Here is an 18378-nt window from a genome sequence, read left to right as displayed (position 1 = left end):
TTTAACGAATAAGCACTTTTAACATGATGGTTAATTAAATATGAGCAATAATGTTCTAGAACATTAAAAAAAATAAATTTTTCATCATTTAAAATGGATATTTGTTGCGCTGCATGTTAATGAGTGGATATGTAGAGGTGCAGTTTACACGTTTGTGTAACATATGAAATATCCCCAGTTCATATAGCTGTGGGTTGTGTCAAGAAAGACAGCTGGCCAAATAATTATATGGCATGAATACTTGGAGAACCACCAAAATTAATGTCAAGAGTGAGCATCTGGTTTAACATTGTAGGATACAAGATAACTTAAAATGAACCAACCCCCCAAAAATACAGATTGGCCTAATGGGAGTCTTTCAACGGGCTTTAGGAAGATTTTTATGATATGCCCATCAATCAATGCCTTAAAACTGAAGGCTCTGCCTCCCATTCTACTTTTAAATACTCTAGGAACAACAAGTAAGCCTGCAGTGTGAGAGCGAAGTGCTCTAATAGGGTGATATGGTACTACAAGGTCATTCAGATAAGATGGGGCCTGATTATTTAAGACCTTGTATGCAAGATTTTAAATTCAATTCTGGATTTAACAGGAAGCCAAAACAGGAGAAATATGCTCTCTCTTTCTAGTCCCTGTCAGTACTCTTGCTGCAGCATTTTGGATTAGCTGAAGGCTTTTCAGCGAGTTTTTAGGACATCCTGATAATAATGAATTGCAGTAGTCCAGCCTGGAAGTAATAAATGCATGAACTAGTTTTTCAGCGTCACTGTGAGACAGGATATTTCTAATTTTAGAGATGTTGCGCAAATGGAAGAACGCAGTCTTAGATATTTGTTTAATATGTGCGATGAAGGACATATCTTGACTCCAAGGTTCCTCACAGTGTTACTGGCCATCCAGAGTAAGAATCTGGTTAGATACCATATTTCAGGGCTGACAATAACTAATAGAGCTGGGTGTCATCTGCATAGCAGTGAAAATGTACACTATGTCTTCTAATGATACTGCCTAGGGGAAGCATGTATAATGTAAATTGGTCCTAGCACTGAACCCTGTAGAACACCATAGTTCACCTTAGTGTGTGAAGAGGACTCTCCATTTACATGAACAAATTGGAGTCTATTAGATAGATATGATACAAAGCAATTGCTCTAATAGAATATTATGGTCAGCAGTATCCAACTGCGGAACTGAGGTCTAGCAGGACAAGCACAGAGTCAGAATCAGAGAGATGTCGCCTTTCTGACCCGATGGCATGCTGTGCATGAAGCCCCGACATGCCGTCAGGGCTTCATGCACAGCTCTCTCTCTCTCTCTCAGTGCATTTTTCGCTTGCTTATTACCCACAAGTCTACCGTTATGTACTGACTTCCGACAAGGAAGTCTCGTTTCTGCTGTTAAATACTGAAGAAATGTAAACTTTTTAAAATCATGCGAAATTGCAAAATGCTTAGCTGTATCTCTAATTAAACCTCTGTGACATTGCCCTGCTTTACTTCAGCAGCATCAGGTAATGTTTATATGCTGATTCATGGTTTTCTTCCGTTTTTTTTCTATTGCAGAATATTGTTAAGGTTATCTGCTATGAAAAGTGTTCCGTTTTCTGTTTCACCCCAGTTCTTTTTATTACTCAGGCCTCCAGAGACGACACCGGAACTCAGTAGTTATTTCACAAAACCTTTATTCATCTTCAGACACTCATGCACCTTCCACAAGGGGAGATATACAGGGCCCGGCAGTCCCTCTGCAAAAATCTCAACTTCTTTGTCTGTTACAAGCAGTTTTATAGAAGCGACCCCCAATCGTAAACCCACATGATGTGTTATAAACCCAAAACACTGTGTTTGTGTATGTATGTGCGAGCAGGTGAGTGCTTGTGTGCGCGCACATACCTGTGCGTGTGTGCACGTGAGTTGTGTGTCGTAACAGTTAAAACACTGGGTGTGTGTCTCTGTATATGTGACTCCCTGCCTGTCATAAAAGTCCATCTCCCCTCCAGACCATAATTATCAGGTTACAAACACTGAGACCCCCACTCTACTTCCATTTGGCAGTTTCCACTGGGCCACTGGCCTCTTATTGTCTTACTTTTACAGCTAAGCATGGGGAGGGTCTCCTGCAAACCTACTTCTAAGTTGTGACAGTTATGAGCCTTTATTCAGGGACAAGGGTAACAGACTGCTCCTCTCTTTCCTATCTGTTCCATACAGTCCTAGCATCCCCCAACTGTGGCTTCCTATTTTCTTTTATGACAGGCAGACCCCCAGTGCCTCTCCCTCTACACAATTACACAGAGACTCAGGCCTATAGCTAAACCAACCTAAAACACACAGACATTCACAAATCCTTTCCTATTCCTGTGATCTAGAGCTGGACCCTCTCATCTAAGCAAACTTCAGGACATTGTACTCTAATCATTGTTTTCTTGTACTCACATAAGCCAGGCCAGGAAAATTGCCTTCATGTTTTTCTGTATTTTATTCTGAGTTACTTTGGCACAAAGGAATCTGCTGTGATGTTTACACCTGTGATGAAGTCTCAGCTTTATTTTTATAGATATAAAAATATGGATATGTACTGATAAGTGATCAGAATTATAATATTTTGGACTGCCTGAGGCAAAATTTCCCCGATTCAAATTGAATCAAATCGTGGATCGAATCGATTCTAGAATCAGTGATGACACCCAGCCCTGTTTATAAGCATTTTCCCTTTCCAATTCACAATAAATCCAACCCTTAGGTCAGAAATATGTATAAGAAATTTCGCCTAATATAATGATATTTATAAACATACCTGTCCAGCTGTCCAGTGATTAATTTCCTAAGTACATGGAGGCAGGATCTCACAGCAGAAGCATACTCCATAATTCAAATTCAAATTCAAATTTTATTTGTCACGTACACAGTCATACACAGTACGATATGTAGTGAAATGCTTGGTGTGCTGTATATTATTATATGTATTTTTCAGTTATTTTATTTACCAAGATCAAGAAGTCACAAGTAAAGAAAGACCACACCATGGCGCATATTTAAACAAGGAAAGATTATTGATCAAAATTATTGATTAAACATAACATTTTTTTTCAGCCCCCCCCCCCAAAAAACAAAACAAAACAAAAAAACAAAAAACAAAACCCAAATAACCAATACATGGTCAAAGCAACACAACGGTGGCCCAATATGAAACAGAATTCCACTCTGTAGAGTGGGCAATCATAATGAAGCAGTCCATTTCATTTTGTAGATTCAAGCTGCTCTTCATATTTTTGGCCACCAGATGTCACCAGAGAAGACTGTGTTGAAAAGCTTCGAGAAATGAACCGTTTTTCAATACAAGCTTCAACACTTCAGAAAGCTTAATTTGGCCATCACTAGGTGAGAACACCATTTGTCCATATTCTTAGTTAACATTCTTGTTTTGATTTAACCATATTTCATATATAGTCTGCAATAGGCAAACCTACTATCCCAGGTTTGTTTATGTTTTGCTCTTTTATAGATTATTAACATAACATCTTGGTTTAAATCAAAGTTTGTTAAGTTAACATGTTATTTATTTCAACTGTTAATTGGTTTAGTCTGAACTCACCTTACCTACCTGTGTTCCAGGAACAAAAGGAGAAAATATAGTTTTACTTCCTTTATTTATAGCTTCCTGGTTAATCTGAGGTCACAAGAAGAGACCAGGTGAAGAAGGAGGGAGAATCTTGGTAATTTAATAAAGCTGATTGTAGACTGTGTTTATACAGATATGGATTTATTGGTGCAATATGTATTGAATATACCGTAGAGATTTTTTTTTTTGCTAGTAAAGGGTAGTAGGATAGGTTGGAGTATGTTAATGTTCATCCTACCTACCTAATGGAATAGTCCTGGGGTGAATGGTCTATTTAAGCAGATGAATACAGGGGTTCAGAAAAAGGATCAGGTCAGTGTAGCTGTGTGCATTTTGACCTTAATTTCCATTAATTTAAGTTCAGTTATGTTTATTTGAACTGAGTTAATTATGGAGTTGAGTTTTTTTATTTTTTTGTAAATATTGTTTGGTCACAAGATGGTGAATAAATCACTCGCTACACTGGCTAGCATCTGTCTCCTGCACTTCTTTAGCTGTGAAGGTCAAGTCCTACCACAAGCTCATTGGTTTATATTTCATGTAACACATTTCTTTTTTTTCTCATACACTACTAATTATAGTAAAACAAGTTGTTTCTTTAAATTCTGGCACTTTTGTACATGGTCAGAGGGCCCGGTGGCGCCAGTGTCCAGCAGCCTCGCCTCTGTCAGTGGGCCCAGGGTGCCTGTGGCTACAATGTAGCTTGCCATCACCAGTGTGTGAATGTGTGTGTGAATGGGTGGATGACAGAATGTAGTGTAAATCGCTTTGGGGTCCTTAGGGACTAAGTAAAGCGCTATCCCTCTGTGGGGGGATACTCCCACTAGGCTTATATCTGGGACTCTCCACCATTTGACCTTAGAACTGAAGAAGCTTCTCGGATGAGAGGTGAAACGTCTTCAAGTAACTTAAAGAAGTCCAGATGCTTTTCTTTGCAAGCTCCTTTGACTACGATGACCTGGATGACTGAGAACCTTCACAGACATATACAATACAGGCCATTTTGTATGCATGATACTACAGAATTTCAATGTCAAGATGTAACAAAAAATTAATGTAAGACAGTTACCCACAACATACTTATACATATATACAGAAGTGCAGACTTTACAGTAACTCTTAAATATAATGGAGAAATATTCAAGAATTTTAAGAAAGTTCAAGAAAGTTACCATTGACCATTGACCATTGAATTTTAAGAAAGTTTTTTAGTTGATATCACAACCTAACCTATTGCTCTTCTAAGGTAATTTACTGTGTGCAGAGTGTTTATCAGGCTTCTGGATTCAGTTTCTCAGAGAGTTCAGAGATGTTGTCAGGAGCTGTAAGAAAAAACAAACTGAGTTTACGTACGCTGCATAATTTTCTTTAATAAACAGCTGGTATAATTATGTTTTTATTACCATTTAACTCTTAGTCACGTCTGTCATTACTCTTAGTATTTCCTTACTTTTGTATTTTGTGTTTTACTTGGCAAAATACAATGGAAAGTAAGTGGACTTTTAATGTTTGTGCACAGCAGGTATGTAAGCCATCTGTGCTCACCCCCCACTCTGTCAGTTTACAGCAAGAGTCATCTGAAATGTGTCAAACTGCAGTGATATACAGGGATTAGGGGCAGGAGATTTCTGATGTAGTCCAAAATCTTATGGATACAGTGTCCTTATTATTTGAAATCATGGGCATGGACATTTTGCTTATTCACAAAGGAGGACTTTTCACTCTTAATCTGCTATTCATTATAGTAAAAACATGAATAGGTTTTACTCACGACAGGGAGGGCATTCAGCTGAAACAAGAGGAAAAAAAATATTTCCCTTATTTATTACATTTCAGAGAAATGCTGAATTTTCCAAGCATCAAATTTAAGTAGAGAAGATGAGAAGAGAATAGGTGTTTTTTTCATCTTACCTTTCTTCTTTTTGCAAATGAAAGCAGCAGCCACTATGAGGGTGGCAGCAAGAGGAGCCACAGCAGAGATGATGGAATTGGTTGTGTCAAAGGGCTTCTCTGTTCAAAACAAAACAAACAAATAAAAAAAGGAAACAAAGAATTGTAATGATTGACTCCTCATAGAAAAAAGGGTTCGATAGTGTACCTTAAGACATGACTCACACATTAACCCTCTTTTCAACCAATTGCTTTTTGTTTTTGTTCTATAGCAGATTATAGGCACTATTTGAAAACCAAAGAAAGATTTTGTGAACATGATTGACAAACTGCAAACCACATTAACAGCGTGAATATTGAAGGAACAGAGACTCACAAAGTATGGATGGAAGGTCTGAGATTATTTGATCATCTGTTGGTGTCATGATCCTGGGTCTGGGGAACCAAGCATGTTTCTTTTTTCTTTTTCTTTTTTTGTTTTTGGAATATCCCTTGATATTAGCATTTTTTCTTGGTATAGTCATTTGTATATCTAGCTACCTTAGTTATTCTCTGCTTATTTTATGGTATCTAGTTATCTAGTTAGGTATCTAGGTTTTGTTACTGTGCCTCCGCTGTGTTCCTTGTGTTACATCTAGTCATCCTTGTTTCTTTATTCCTGTTTTTCCTGTTTTATTTTGATAGTCCCTCATCCTGTGTGTAGTATGTTCAGTTTTGTTTTTCTTCCTGTCTCATTGTTTCTGATTAGCCTATGCCGTGTTTCCCTCTTTTTTCCCATCCCCTTGTTTTCCACATGTATTTAGTCATCTGTTCTCCTCTGTCTGTTGTTGGTGTGTCTGCTTAGCGTCCCTTGTGTTTTCAAGTTTCATGGTTCCAGGTCCTAAGTTTTGTGATTCAGGTTTTTGCGGGGTTTTTTTCTATTCAATTTGTGTTTTTTGTTTTTAGCTTTCCCCAGTTTAGGTTTTGTTAGCTCTAACAAATTCTTCCCATGCTTTTATTTGTCGAGTTGTGCAACCCAAAATAAAGGCTCATCTTTTGTTAACATCTTACTCTGTCTCTGTAGTCCACATTTAGGTCCACACTGTCTTCACTCCATGCTGTCTGCAGCAGATATGACGGTACAGACCAATCACAATGGTCTCAGCAGACTCAACTCACTGTCAACGTTCTCGGCGAGGCCGGACTTGCCGAGACCGCACGGGAGTACGGACTTGCCGAGAACGCGAGCACGGACTCGCGATTTGTACAATTGGAACACCAGCGTACTTGATGATGTCACAGGTCCGGAGTTTTTTCTGCCATCCCCTCTTAATTTAACTGTGAGTAATATGTTATGAAGCTTAACTCTAATCACAGCCAAACCGGTTTACTCAGGAACAAATAAAACACTGAAATAAAGCAAACATTAACATTTAGAAGTGATCTAAGTTACTTATATATCATGTTTAACCTCAGTAGTGAAATCTCTATTAATAAAAATAGTGTACATGTACATACCTTAATAAATACAAGCAGGTGAGATGTTAGAACGCTTTTATTTTTATTTTAGTGGACACTCAATACAATAGACAGCTACTGGGGTTTGGGGTTTGTTTAACCTGAGTAGCGAAAAGACCACGGGGGTGAAAACGATGCGCCGCTAATGATCCTCGACCTCGCTGTCTGCTATGGAGCTGGCGGGTCACAGACCTCTCCGAAAACGTCGGAGCGCGTTTGGAAATATATGATATCTTGATAAATCGAGCAGATATTTGAAGTTTACACAGCTACATTCTTGCTTGAAAATAACTTAAACGTTAAACGCACAAGTACGCATATTGAGAAAGGCCCCTAGACTTCTGTCCTCAAAGTTAGGTCAGTAGGGCTAAATGTCGTGGAAGCCATTTTTCCAAGCAATCCACTCCTTCACCAGCTCTACATGGCTTCAAAGTTCATCCCCACCCTAACCAAGGCAAAAAAAAAGGACTTCAAAAAGCACCACCGGAGTCTACAGTTCACTCGGTTGGTGCGGACACCTGGGGTGAGTGAAACTGACAGTTTTTCTCAAGCTTCCTGAGGTTACAAAAATTAGGACTGAGACTGTTAACCTCACCTCAAAATATTTAAAGACTGTTTCTCTATCATGTTTCTGTGACTTCCACCCGCTACTTGCTCAACCACTTGCAGCCTCCACACCACTACCTGATCAACCACCTGTCCAGCCTCCACCAGAGGTCTCTGCACCATCTGATCCAGCTAGGTACAAACCTGTGGTCAGTGCTCTGCCTGGTCCTGCTCAGTTCAAGGGTCTCCATTGACGTCGGCTTCCAGCCAAGCTGCCCGAGAAACTCCTTCCCCAAAAACCTACCAAAGCATGTCAATGCCTACACCGGCTACCTGGCAAGCTACCTAGGATCTCCCATTCTCCTCGATGGAGAATCACTGGTACTGCAGCTCCGCCAGACCTGTTTCGTATACGCCACTGATGCAGCGGTTGTCCACCTGATCTGCTTGGCCTGTGCCATGGTACTGCAGGCAATGTCAAAAAGTGCTCCATTAATGCTGCTGGCATTTACATGACTTGCAGCATTATTTATTCATACAATAATCACACGGTTGCTGTAACAGTACATTCAGCGGCTGCAGCTCTCCTGCTGCCAGCCATACACATCACCACCAACAACACAAGCAGAGCACAGATTTTAAGCTGTAGATGCTGTGCAGTTGAATGCATTTCACCTGCAGCGGCATCGCCCCACCATATACCCCCATCGCCTCTCTGAAGCCTGCGGGGCATTCAGCCGAACCTACTCTCCCCTCTGCGAGGAGGCAAGTGAATCGGCTTGGACCATCAGCGCCCCAGGCCAGGGCCCAGCGATGGGGAAGTGTCCACTCTGGCGGTCGCCCGCGCATCCAGTGACGCCGGTGACGACGTGGTTCCAGGGGTCCCCCGCGTCTCCAGTAGCAACCCCGGAGCTGGTCCGGTGGCCACCCAGGTGGCAAACAGTGGTGGCGCAGCAGGCATGGAAGTGAGTCGGGGCTCACTGGCAGTTGGGCAGGCAGCCAGCACACAGGACCACGGAGCGTGCCAGCCTTTGTTGGAAGACAGGCCGGACCGGCCGCCCTCGGGCATTGCAAGACCCCTGCGCACCTCGACCTCCGTCTTCAGCTTGGCAGGTCCCGCTGGCACGCCAGCCTCCGGCTCATCCCGAGTTGGTCCTGCCCGCGAGCTGTCCACCCTTACAATACAATACAACCCTTATAATAATCACACGGTTGCTAAAACAGTACATTCAACGGCTGCAGCTCTCCCACTGCCATCCGTACACATCACCACCAAAAACAACAATAACACAAAAAGAGCACAGGATTTAAGCCATCAAGGCATGATTGTAGATGCCGTGCTGGTGAGTCCATCTCACCTGCAATGGCATCGCAAACCACGTCCCGCCACAATAATAAAGCATTTTGTTTTTTATTATAAACTTTGTCCTAATTATGTCCTGGGGCCTGGGACAACTCACACTTTTCGACTCTCCTTTTTCTCCCTCCCTCCCTCCCTCCCTCACACACACACACACACATAACGGGAGGGGGAGTCCCACACATTCTCCCTGCAGCTTGGACTACACTGCCCATGAGGCTACATTCTTTAGGGCTATGACTCTAATACTGCTCATATTGACTTCATATTAACATATTTTTGTAATAATTATTTTTAAAAATATTTCTTCACGTCATTATGCGGCCCACAAGTAGGGATGACATGGGCTGTGAGATTGAGAACCAGGCATTAGAGTCTTATTGAGTGTTTTGTTTGGGTTTCCATGGAATTACCAGAAATAGAGAGGGCATAGCCTAACAAATGAAACGGGAAAAGACTGTCGTGTAATCCATTTGTTTGTTAACACTGAAGGTTTTCCAATTAGTTTTAAGGACAACCTGATAATAAATTAATTACAATGATATTTTTTACAACTGTAAGGCTTGGAAGAAAAAATGGATGGACTAGTTTTTCAGCATCATACTAGATAGGATATTTCTGAAGGTATTGCACAAATTAAAAAAGTCCAACATAATTTTGTAAAATGCACAATAACGGATTACTGATACACAATGGATACACAATTACTCCCACTGGGTTTATATCTGGGACTCTCCGCCATTTGACCTTGGAACTGAGGAAGCTTCTCGGATGAGAGGTGAAATGTCTTCAAGTAACTTAAAGAAGTCCAGACGCTTTTCTTTGCAAGCTCCTTTGAGCACAATAACGGACATATCCTGGTCAGAAACAACTTCAAGATTCTACAAAAGTAGAAAACATTTGAACTACAGAGCAAATACAAAAGACTGAATATGTCTTTCTCATATCTATAAGACTATTCCAGTCTTACCCCAGTTGGTCCTGATCATGGCTTTGTCCAGTTTGGTGATGATGTCTTTTTTAACACCAGAAAGCTGAAACACACAGTCATAATTCCCGAATTCCTCAGGTGTCACTGTTGAAAGGTCCAAGTCAACACTCATCTGGAAAGTGCCGTCATGGTTTGGCAGGATTTCTCCATGATTCACACCTTCATGAATCTCTTCTCCATTCCTTCTCCAGAACATCATGGCCCCGTGGGGGTAGAAACCTGTAGCGTGGCAGTTGACTGAAGAGGAGGGAGTCCTCTGGAGGAGAGACACTGAGGGAAGCTCTAAAGAGAAAATTTGATCAATTAACAGTTAATTGGAAGCATAGGCTTCATGATTATTTTAATGCAGGCTATATATATATATATATATATATATATATATATATATATATATATATATATATATATATAAGTATATATATATATATATATATATATATATATATATATATATATATATATATATATATATATATATATATATATTAGGGGTGCAACGATATTCGTATCGATATTGAACCGTTCGATACAGTGCTTTCGGTTCGGTACGCATATGTATCGAACAATACAAAATTTGTAATTTATTTTATCAACTTTCCTTCTGACGATGCTGTCTGTGTTGAGCGCTCAGTGAATCTGCGTTCGACTACTCCGCCTAGGCTCGAGAGTGCAGCCTAGGCGGGGTAGTCGAACACAGATTCACTGAGCGCTCAACACAGACAGCAGCGTCAGAAGGAAGAGCGCAGGGCAAGCTAGCGAGACAGAAGTTAAGCTCTCCTTGCAACATGGACCTCTCCCACCCTCATTCAGATCTGGCGTTTGGAATTATTTTGGTTTTCATGTGACGTATGACCCTGAAGGTAAGCGAGTCATGGACTAAAGTAAAACAGTATGTTGGATGTGCCATGCAATGCTCAATTACATGGGAACTAGTGCATTAGCGCAGTTAGCTCGTTAACGTGTTGGCCGTCTAGCCCCATGCACGGGGCGATCGGCGGTAGCTCGTTAACGGAGATTTGCCGTGTTGTGGCGTTAAGGTCATTTCAACGAGATTAACTTGAAAGCACTAGTGGGAACACAACGAATATGACTGCACATTTACGCCGACATCATCCTAGTGCAAAGACAAGTGGAAGCAGACAAAAACAACAAGCACGCATGCTACAAACTTTAGCCGAGTCATTTAGACAGCTGTTAGCACAGGATTCTCCTTATGGAGACCTGATATGTTTAATATGCTGCTGAGAATATAGCCCAGAAGAAGCGGATAGTATAGCTTTTATTTTGGAAAGAGCCATTTCTCTGTAATAAACTCTCTTTTCCAAAGATGAGTGATTCCTCAATCAGATACAGGGCTCGCAATATCGCTAGCCCGACGTCCCGGGGCTAGCGATTTTTTCAGTCGGGCTACCAAAATCTATCTCTGCCCTGCCCGTCGGGCTATTGTAGAAAGGAAAAATATATGTCAATGCTTTTGCATTCTTTCAGAAATGTAGCTGGGTAATTATGTCATTGGCATCGGTGAGCCACTGTCAATATGTGACATATTGAAATCGCGTTTGAATTTGCGCTTGTTTTTTTGCTTTCACTTTGCAATCGTGCGAACTGTGTATAGAGAGCGACAGCACTGATCTGTGAGTGATGATAATTTGTGCACCAATTCCTCTGACATTGTCTTATTAATCGTTGGCTTACTATGCAAACATGACAAGTGAAATCTCCCGCAGCAAGCTTGAACATGTGAGAGGTTGATCGCACAGAGAATCGCTGAGCTTATGTGAGTGCGTGTGTAAAAGCAGCAGGATATATGATATATATTTTATATTATTTTAGTTCTGCTGAGCCAAATAAGACAGGTCAGGGTGAAGAAGTGACAGCCAAAGAAAAGCTTACCACAAAACGGAGAAGTTATGACAAATCAGACTATAAGGCAAAAAGAAAGTGCAGCTTTATGGTTTCATGGACAAAATAATTTCTGTGGCTGCAATATGACGAGCTAAATAACCAGGGGTGCACATAAGTGGTGCGCATTCGCTGTCAAAATAAAAAACACGCACAAGGGTTAGGGTTAAATTTAAAAACTGTACTTTTGAGTTAAAATATATATTTATAATTTTAATAAATGACAAATTAAAAAGGCATGAACATTTTTTTTGTATCGAAAAAATATCGAACCGTGACACCAAAGTATCGAACCGAACCGAACCGTGAATTTTGTGTATCGTTGCACCCCTAATATATATATATATATATATATATGATAAATCATGAAACTACATCAAGTTTTTAATTTACCTGTTCTCAGCAGAAAGCTCATCCCATATTTCAGATTGGTCTTTAGTGTATAAACACAAACTTGGTTGATGTAATTTGTAAAAAAGATATTTCGAGCACTGTCATTGTCCCATAAATGTTTTATAATGACAGCCTGTGGTTTGGGGGCAATCCATGTTTGTGTCTCCATGTTAAACGTTAGGAAGTCTTCTCCATCATAGCCATACAGATTAAAACCACTGACTTTGTCAGTCTCATCATCCCATTCACACGAAGTCAGTCTCTGGTAAATGTGGACAGCTAAGAAAGACACACAGACTACAGTAAGCCAAAGTCATATATATTAGGGGTGCAACGATACTCGTATCTATATTGAGCTGTTCGATACAGTACTTTCAGTTCGGTACGCATATGTATCGAACAATACAACATTTTTAATTTATTTTATCAACTTTCCTTCTAACGATGCTGTCTGTGTTGAGCGCTCAGTGGATCTGCGCTCGACAGTGCAGCCTAGGCGGAGTAGTCGAACGCAGATTCACTGAGTGCAGGGCAAGCTAGAGAGGCAGAAGTTAAGCTCTCCTTGCAACATGGCAAACTGAACCTCCCCCACCCTCATTCAGATCTGCTGTTTGGAACTATTTTGGTTTTCATGTGAAGTATGACCCTGAAGGTAAGCGTGTCATGGACTAAAGTAAAACAGTATGTTGGATGTGCCATGCAATGCTCAATTACATGGGAACTAGTGCATTAGCGCAGTTAGCTCTTTTAACGTGTTGGCCGTCCAGCCCCACTCACGGGGCGATCCGCGGTAGCTCATTAACGGAGATTTGCTGTGTTGTGGCGTTAACGTCATTTCAACAAGATTAACGCTGACAGCACTAGTGGGAACACAACGAATATGACTGCACATCATCCTAGTGCAAAGACAAGTGGAAGCAGACAAAAACAACAAGCAGGCATGCTACAAACTTTACCCGAGTCATTTAGACAGCCGTTAGCACATGATTCTCCTTATGGGGACCTGATATGTTTAATATGCTGCTCAGAGTATAGCCCAGAAGAAGCGTATAGTATAGCTTTTATTTTGGAAAGAGCCATTTCTCTGTAATAAACTCTTTTTTCCAACGATGAGTGATTTCTCGATCAGATAGATTTATTTTTTATGACTTTGTTGTTTCAGCAACATTAAATTTAAAAACTGTACGTTTGAGTTAAAATATATATTTATAATTTTAATAAATGACAAATTAAAAAGGCATGAACATTTTTTTGTATCGAAAAAATATCGAACTGTGACACCAAAGTATCGAACCGAACCGAACCGTGAATTTTGTGTATTGTTGCACCCCTAATATATATATATATACAGTGGGGCAAAAAAGTATTTAGTCAGCCACCGATTGTGCAAGTTCCCCCACTTAAAATGATGACAGAGGTCAGTAATTTGCACCAGAGGTACACTTCAACTGTGAGAGACAGAATGTGAAAAAAAAATCCATGAATTCACATGGTAGGATTTGTAAAGGATTTATTCGTAAATTAGGGTGGAAAATAAGTATTTGGTCACCTCAAACAAGGAAAATCTCTGGCTCTCACAGACCTGTAACGTCTTCTGTAAGAAGCTTTTCTGTCCCCCACTCGTTACCTGTATGAATGGCACCTGTTTGAACTCATCATCTGTATAAAAGACACCTGTCCACAGCCTCAAACAGTCAGACTCCAAACTCCGCCATGGCCAAGAGCTTTCGAAGGACACCAGGAAAAGTATTGTAGACCTGCACCAGACTGGGAAGAGTGAATCTATAATAGGCAAGCAGCTTGGTGTGAAAAAATCAACTGTGGGAGCAATCATCAGAAAATGGAAGACATACAAGACCACTGATAATCTCCCTCGATCTGGGGCTCCACGCAAGATCTCATCCCGTGGGGTCAAAATGATCATGAGAACGGTGAGCAAAGATCCCAGAACCACACGGGGGGACCTGGTGAATGACCTGCAGAGAGCTGGGACCAAAGTAACAAAGGTCACCATCAGTAACACACTACAACGGCAGGGAATCAAATCCCGCAGTGCCAGACGTGTTCCGCTGCTGAAGCCAGTGCATGTCCAGGCCCGTCTGAAGTTTGCCAGAGAGCACATGGATGATACAGCAGAAGACTGGGAGAATGTCATGTGGTCAGATGAAACCAAAGTAGAACTTTTTGGTATAAACTCAACTCGTCGTGTTTGGAGGAAGAAGAATACTGAGTTGCATCCCAAGAACACCATACCTACTGTGAAGCATGGGGGTGGAAACATCATGCTATGGGGCTGTTTTTCTGCCAAGGGGACAGGACGACTGATCCGTGTTAAGGACAGAATGAATGGGGCCATGTATCGTGAGATTTTGAGCCAAAACCTCCTTCCATCAGTGAGAACTTTGAAGATGAGACGAGGCTGGGTCTTCCAACATGACAATGATCCAAAACACACCGCCCGGGCAACAAAGGAGTGGCTCCGTAAGAAGCATTTGAAAGTCCTGGAGTGGCCTAGCCAGTCTCCAGACCTCAACCCCATAGAAAATCTGTGGCGGGAGTTGAAAGTCCGTGTTGCTCGGCGACAGCCCCAAAACATCACTGCTCTCGAGAAGATCTGCATGGAGGAATGGGCCAAAATACCAGCTACTGTGTGCAAACCTGGTAAAGACCTATAGTAAACGTTTGACCTCTGTTATTGCCAACAAAGGTTATGTTACAAAGTATTGAGTTGTATTTTTGTTATTGACCAAATACTTATTTTCCACCCTGATTTACGAATAAATTCTTTACAAATCCTACCATGTGGATTCATGGATTTTTTTTTTCACATTCTGTCTCTCACAGTTGAAGTGTACCTCTGGTGCAAATTACTGACCTCTGTCATCATTTTAGGCGGGGGAACTTGCACAATCGGTGGCTGACTAAATACTTTTTGCCCCACTGTATGTATGTATATATATATATATATATACATACATACACATATATATATATATATATATATATATATATATATATATATATATATATATATATATATATATATATATATATATATATATATATATATATATATAAATAGTGTATATGTATACAAATAAATTTCAGTAAACCTGTTCAATACCTTGTCCCTGTTTCATTTCTCAGCATTAAGGATAATATATGCATCTATGGTTTTATTTTTGTGCACCTGTTTAATATGATGAGTTGTTACTAGTAATGTTCCTGGCCACTAATTTCTTTCTTGACTACATAAGGAAAACGATTAAACTGACAAACTGACTAGTGTAAAACTAAGAAACACTCAGGTATTAATTTGAAAAACCTAAAGCAAAGGCATTTATCTCATTCTTCAATAATGAATAATGCTGCTTAAATGTGCACCTCACATTGTGCAACATGAATTTACTAAAGTGTATATTATGTGTATATTATTTCACATTCCATTACTGAAGCACGATCCTTTTTGCTATTTTAATATGCATGAATCTTCTGGTACTCCATAAAATATATCATGGTATACATTTTTGTTAAATTAATTCCACTTCAGACAGCTACAGCAGGGATATGCAATGTATACACTGAGTAATCTATTTTAGTGGAACAAAACCAAATCAACAAACTTCAATGCACAAACCTCCCGTTTGGTTTAAGCGCTTTTTCACAACATGAAATTCTTCTTTAAATAGTTGCTGATGCACTGTGCACTCCCCTGTGTACAGCTTCCAGTACTTTGGATCCTCATCTCTTAATGTTTCCATCCAGTCCTGTTTGGGTATAGCTGTTTTGAGTTTGCTGTCACAGTAACCGACCTCTACATCATCATTCAGCATAACAGCCACAACCTCCGGGAAGTTTGGGACTCCAGAAGATGCAGTGAAAAAAATAGTCATGGAGTGTTTTACTGTACAGAACAGAATATCAGAATGAGACACTAGAAGCATCTAATAACAAGTCTTCAGATAATTAAACACCCAACAGACATATTGTTTCCACTGGTTACGTATGGAAATTGATGAGATAATATTCTATTTAGATACCATAGTTAAACAAAATCCAGTAAATGGGTAAAATTGTAGCAAATGCCATTATATAACTGATGTAAAAATCCTTATGTCAAAAAACATGGTATGGTAACATTTTAGGTCAACATTTTAACTGTAAATACAATTTGCCTGTGTGTTTGTTTCTAAATATGTAATTTCCAGTGTTTATTATTACACTGCCAAGAAAACAAGCTTTAAAATAGGAACATTAATGCATACTTGCATAAAGATGAATTTGCATACATAAACACAAGATTTCAGAAAATTTGAAATACAAAATCAACTTCTAATGTCTTCTCTTAAAACACTTAAGAGAAGGGTTAAAAAAGAAAAATACATGAACCTTTACAGTTCTTACTAAGTATCAGAATGAGGAAGAAAGGTGATCTAAGAGAGAAGTCTCTAAGACATACTGGTCTGAGTATTTCAGAACTGCTGATCTACTAGGAATTTTCCACAAATTTGTCTCTAGAGTTTACAAAGAATGGTCCAAAAAAGAAAATATCAAGTGACCGGCATTTCTCTGGGTGAAAAAAAGTTGCTGATGTCAGAGGTCAAAGGAAAACAGCATAATGCTTTGAACTGATAAAAACAACAGAAACCCAAAGAAAAACTTGTTAAAACCAATACATGTAAAAAAGCATTTTTGAACAAACATCACATCAAAACTTGAAGCAGATGGGACACACTTGCTGCCACTCATTTCAGCTAAGAACAGGAAACTGAGGCAATAGATTACATGGATTCACAAAAATTGGCAGCGGAAGATTGGAAAAAGATTGCCTGATCCAATACGTCTCGATTTGTGATGCAAAATGCAGATGATAGAGTCAGAATTTGGCATAGAGAACATGAAAGCTGTCAAGGGTAGTGTCGTGGATGAGAGAAGGAGGACCCAAACGCTGGACTCACAGGCAGGTAGGTGAAGGTGGATGTTTATTGCCGAAGGAGTGAGCAAACGGTACAGAGGGAGGAAATGGCTGGCTGACCGAATGAACAAAGGACTGACTGACTGACTGACTGACTGGACATACAGACGACATTGACATCAGACATACATCATTAATGACCCGACATTGAATGGGTAGAACAGAGGGCTTAAATACACAGACTGGTGATAATGATGATAATGAGAGACCGGTGAGTACACAGCTGAACATAATGAACTAATGATAATGGGAAGAGGACGGAACATAATGCACATGGACCAAGGCTAACACAATAAAACAGGAGGTGAAGCAGACAGAATATAAACAGTGAACATGAACTAAGAATACTGGGTCAAAGACCCAGAAACCCTGACAAAAGCATTGATGTATCCTGCCTTGTATCAACAGTTCAGACTGTGGTAATGGTGAAATGGTAACGGGGATATTTTATCACGGAACTTGAGTATCTTAATAACAACTCAACTCCACAGCCCATCTGAGAATTGTTGGAGACCATGTCTATCCCTTTATGGATATGTGGACCATGTTCCCATCTTCTGAAGGGCGCTTCCAGCAGGCTAAAACATTATGTCACAAAGGTCAAATCCCATCAAACTTATTTCTTCAAGATTACAATGAGTTCACTAAACTCAAATGGCCTCCAAAATCACCAGATCTCAATCCAATAATGGATCTTTTCTTGAATAGTGTTGAATCAGTCCAAACTATCATTGTCAAAGTGTACTTAATAAAGTGTCCACACTCAGGGTATCATAAACCATAGGAAACTGCAGGACACTGCTTTTAATGCAAAAGAAAAAAGTAAAATATTTAAAAGGTCTTACCTGAAGATGAAATGTGGCAGAAAAGCAGCAACAGCAAAAACTTCATGCTGAATACACAAAGAGGAAAAGCATATAATTTATAGACGAGAAGTTTTTGCTGAGGTTGATTTTTCCTGGTTTTGTGTTGCAGTGTTTATTTTCCTCCTTAATCTGTTCACTACTTGTGACTTGTGATCCTCACTACAAAAGTGTTAAAGCTCCAATGTGTGGAAATTGACTTTTCCGTGCTGTCCGTGTCATTTGTGAGAAAGCAGGTTAAGAGTTTGGCATGAAGTACACCTTTCTGCTTCTGTTTGCTTTGTTGTTGCTTTTACTGCCTCTCAGTCACACCCATGAAGCATCTCTCTGTCAAATTCCC

General features: G+C 40.0%; 1 protein-coding gene across 2 annotated transcripts; it reads right to left on the bottom strand.

Annotated features, from left to right (window-relative positions):
• Positions 1-3143: 3143 nt before the first annotated feature.
• Positions 3144-18288, bottom strand: LOC147303360 (major histocompatibility complex class I-related protein 1-like). 2 transcript variants are annotated; one of them, XM_086280879.1, is made up of 7 exons: positions 18021-18288; positions 15838-16104; positions 12201-12479; positions 9885-10187; positions 5533-5631; positions 5393-5410; positions 3144-4943 (listed from the first exon to the last, which is right to left on the bottom strand). In XM_086280879.1, exons 1-7 carry the CDS (start codon positions 18064-18066, stop codon positions 4894-4896), a joined length of 1062 nt encoding a protein of 353 aa, XP_086137005.1. In that variant the 5' UTR covers positions 18067-18288; the 3' UTR covers positions 3144-4893. The 2 variants fall into 2 exon arrangements, with proteins under 2 accessions (XP_086137005.1, XP_086137006.1); XM_086280880.1 differs by lacking the exon at positions 12201-12479.
• Between the last annotated feature and the right edge of the window lie 90 nt (positions 18289-18378).

Source organism: Aulonocara sp. 'chitande type north' Nkhata Bay, linkage group LG22 (genome assembly GCF_057382095.1).
Source record: "Aulonocara sp. 'chitande type north' Nkhata Bay isolate Kocher_YH1m ecotype deep benthic linkage group LG22, A_spYH_male_GT1.1, whole genome shotgun sequence".
NCBI lineage: Eukaryota > Metazoa > Chordata > Actinopteri > Cichliformes > Cichlidae > Aulonocara > Aulonocara sp. 'chitande type north' Nkhata Bay.
Note: the sequence above shows the minus strand (reverse complement) of the source record. Positions and strands in the feature narration are given on the sequence as shown.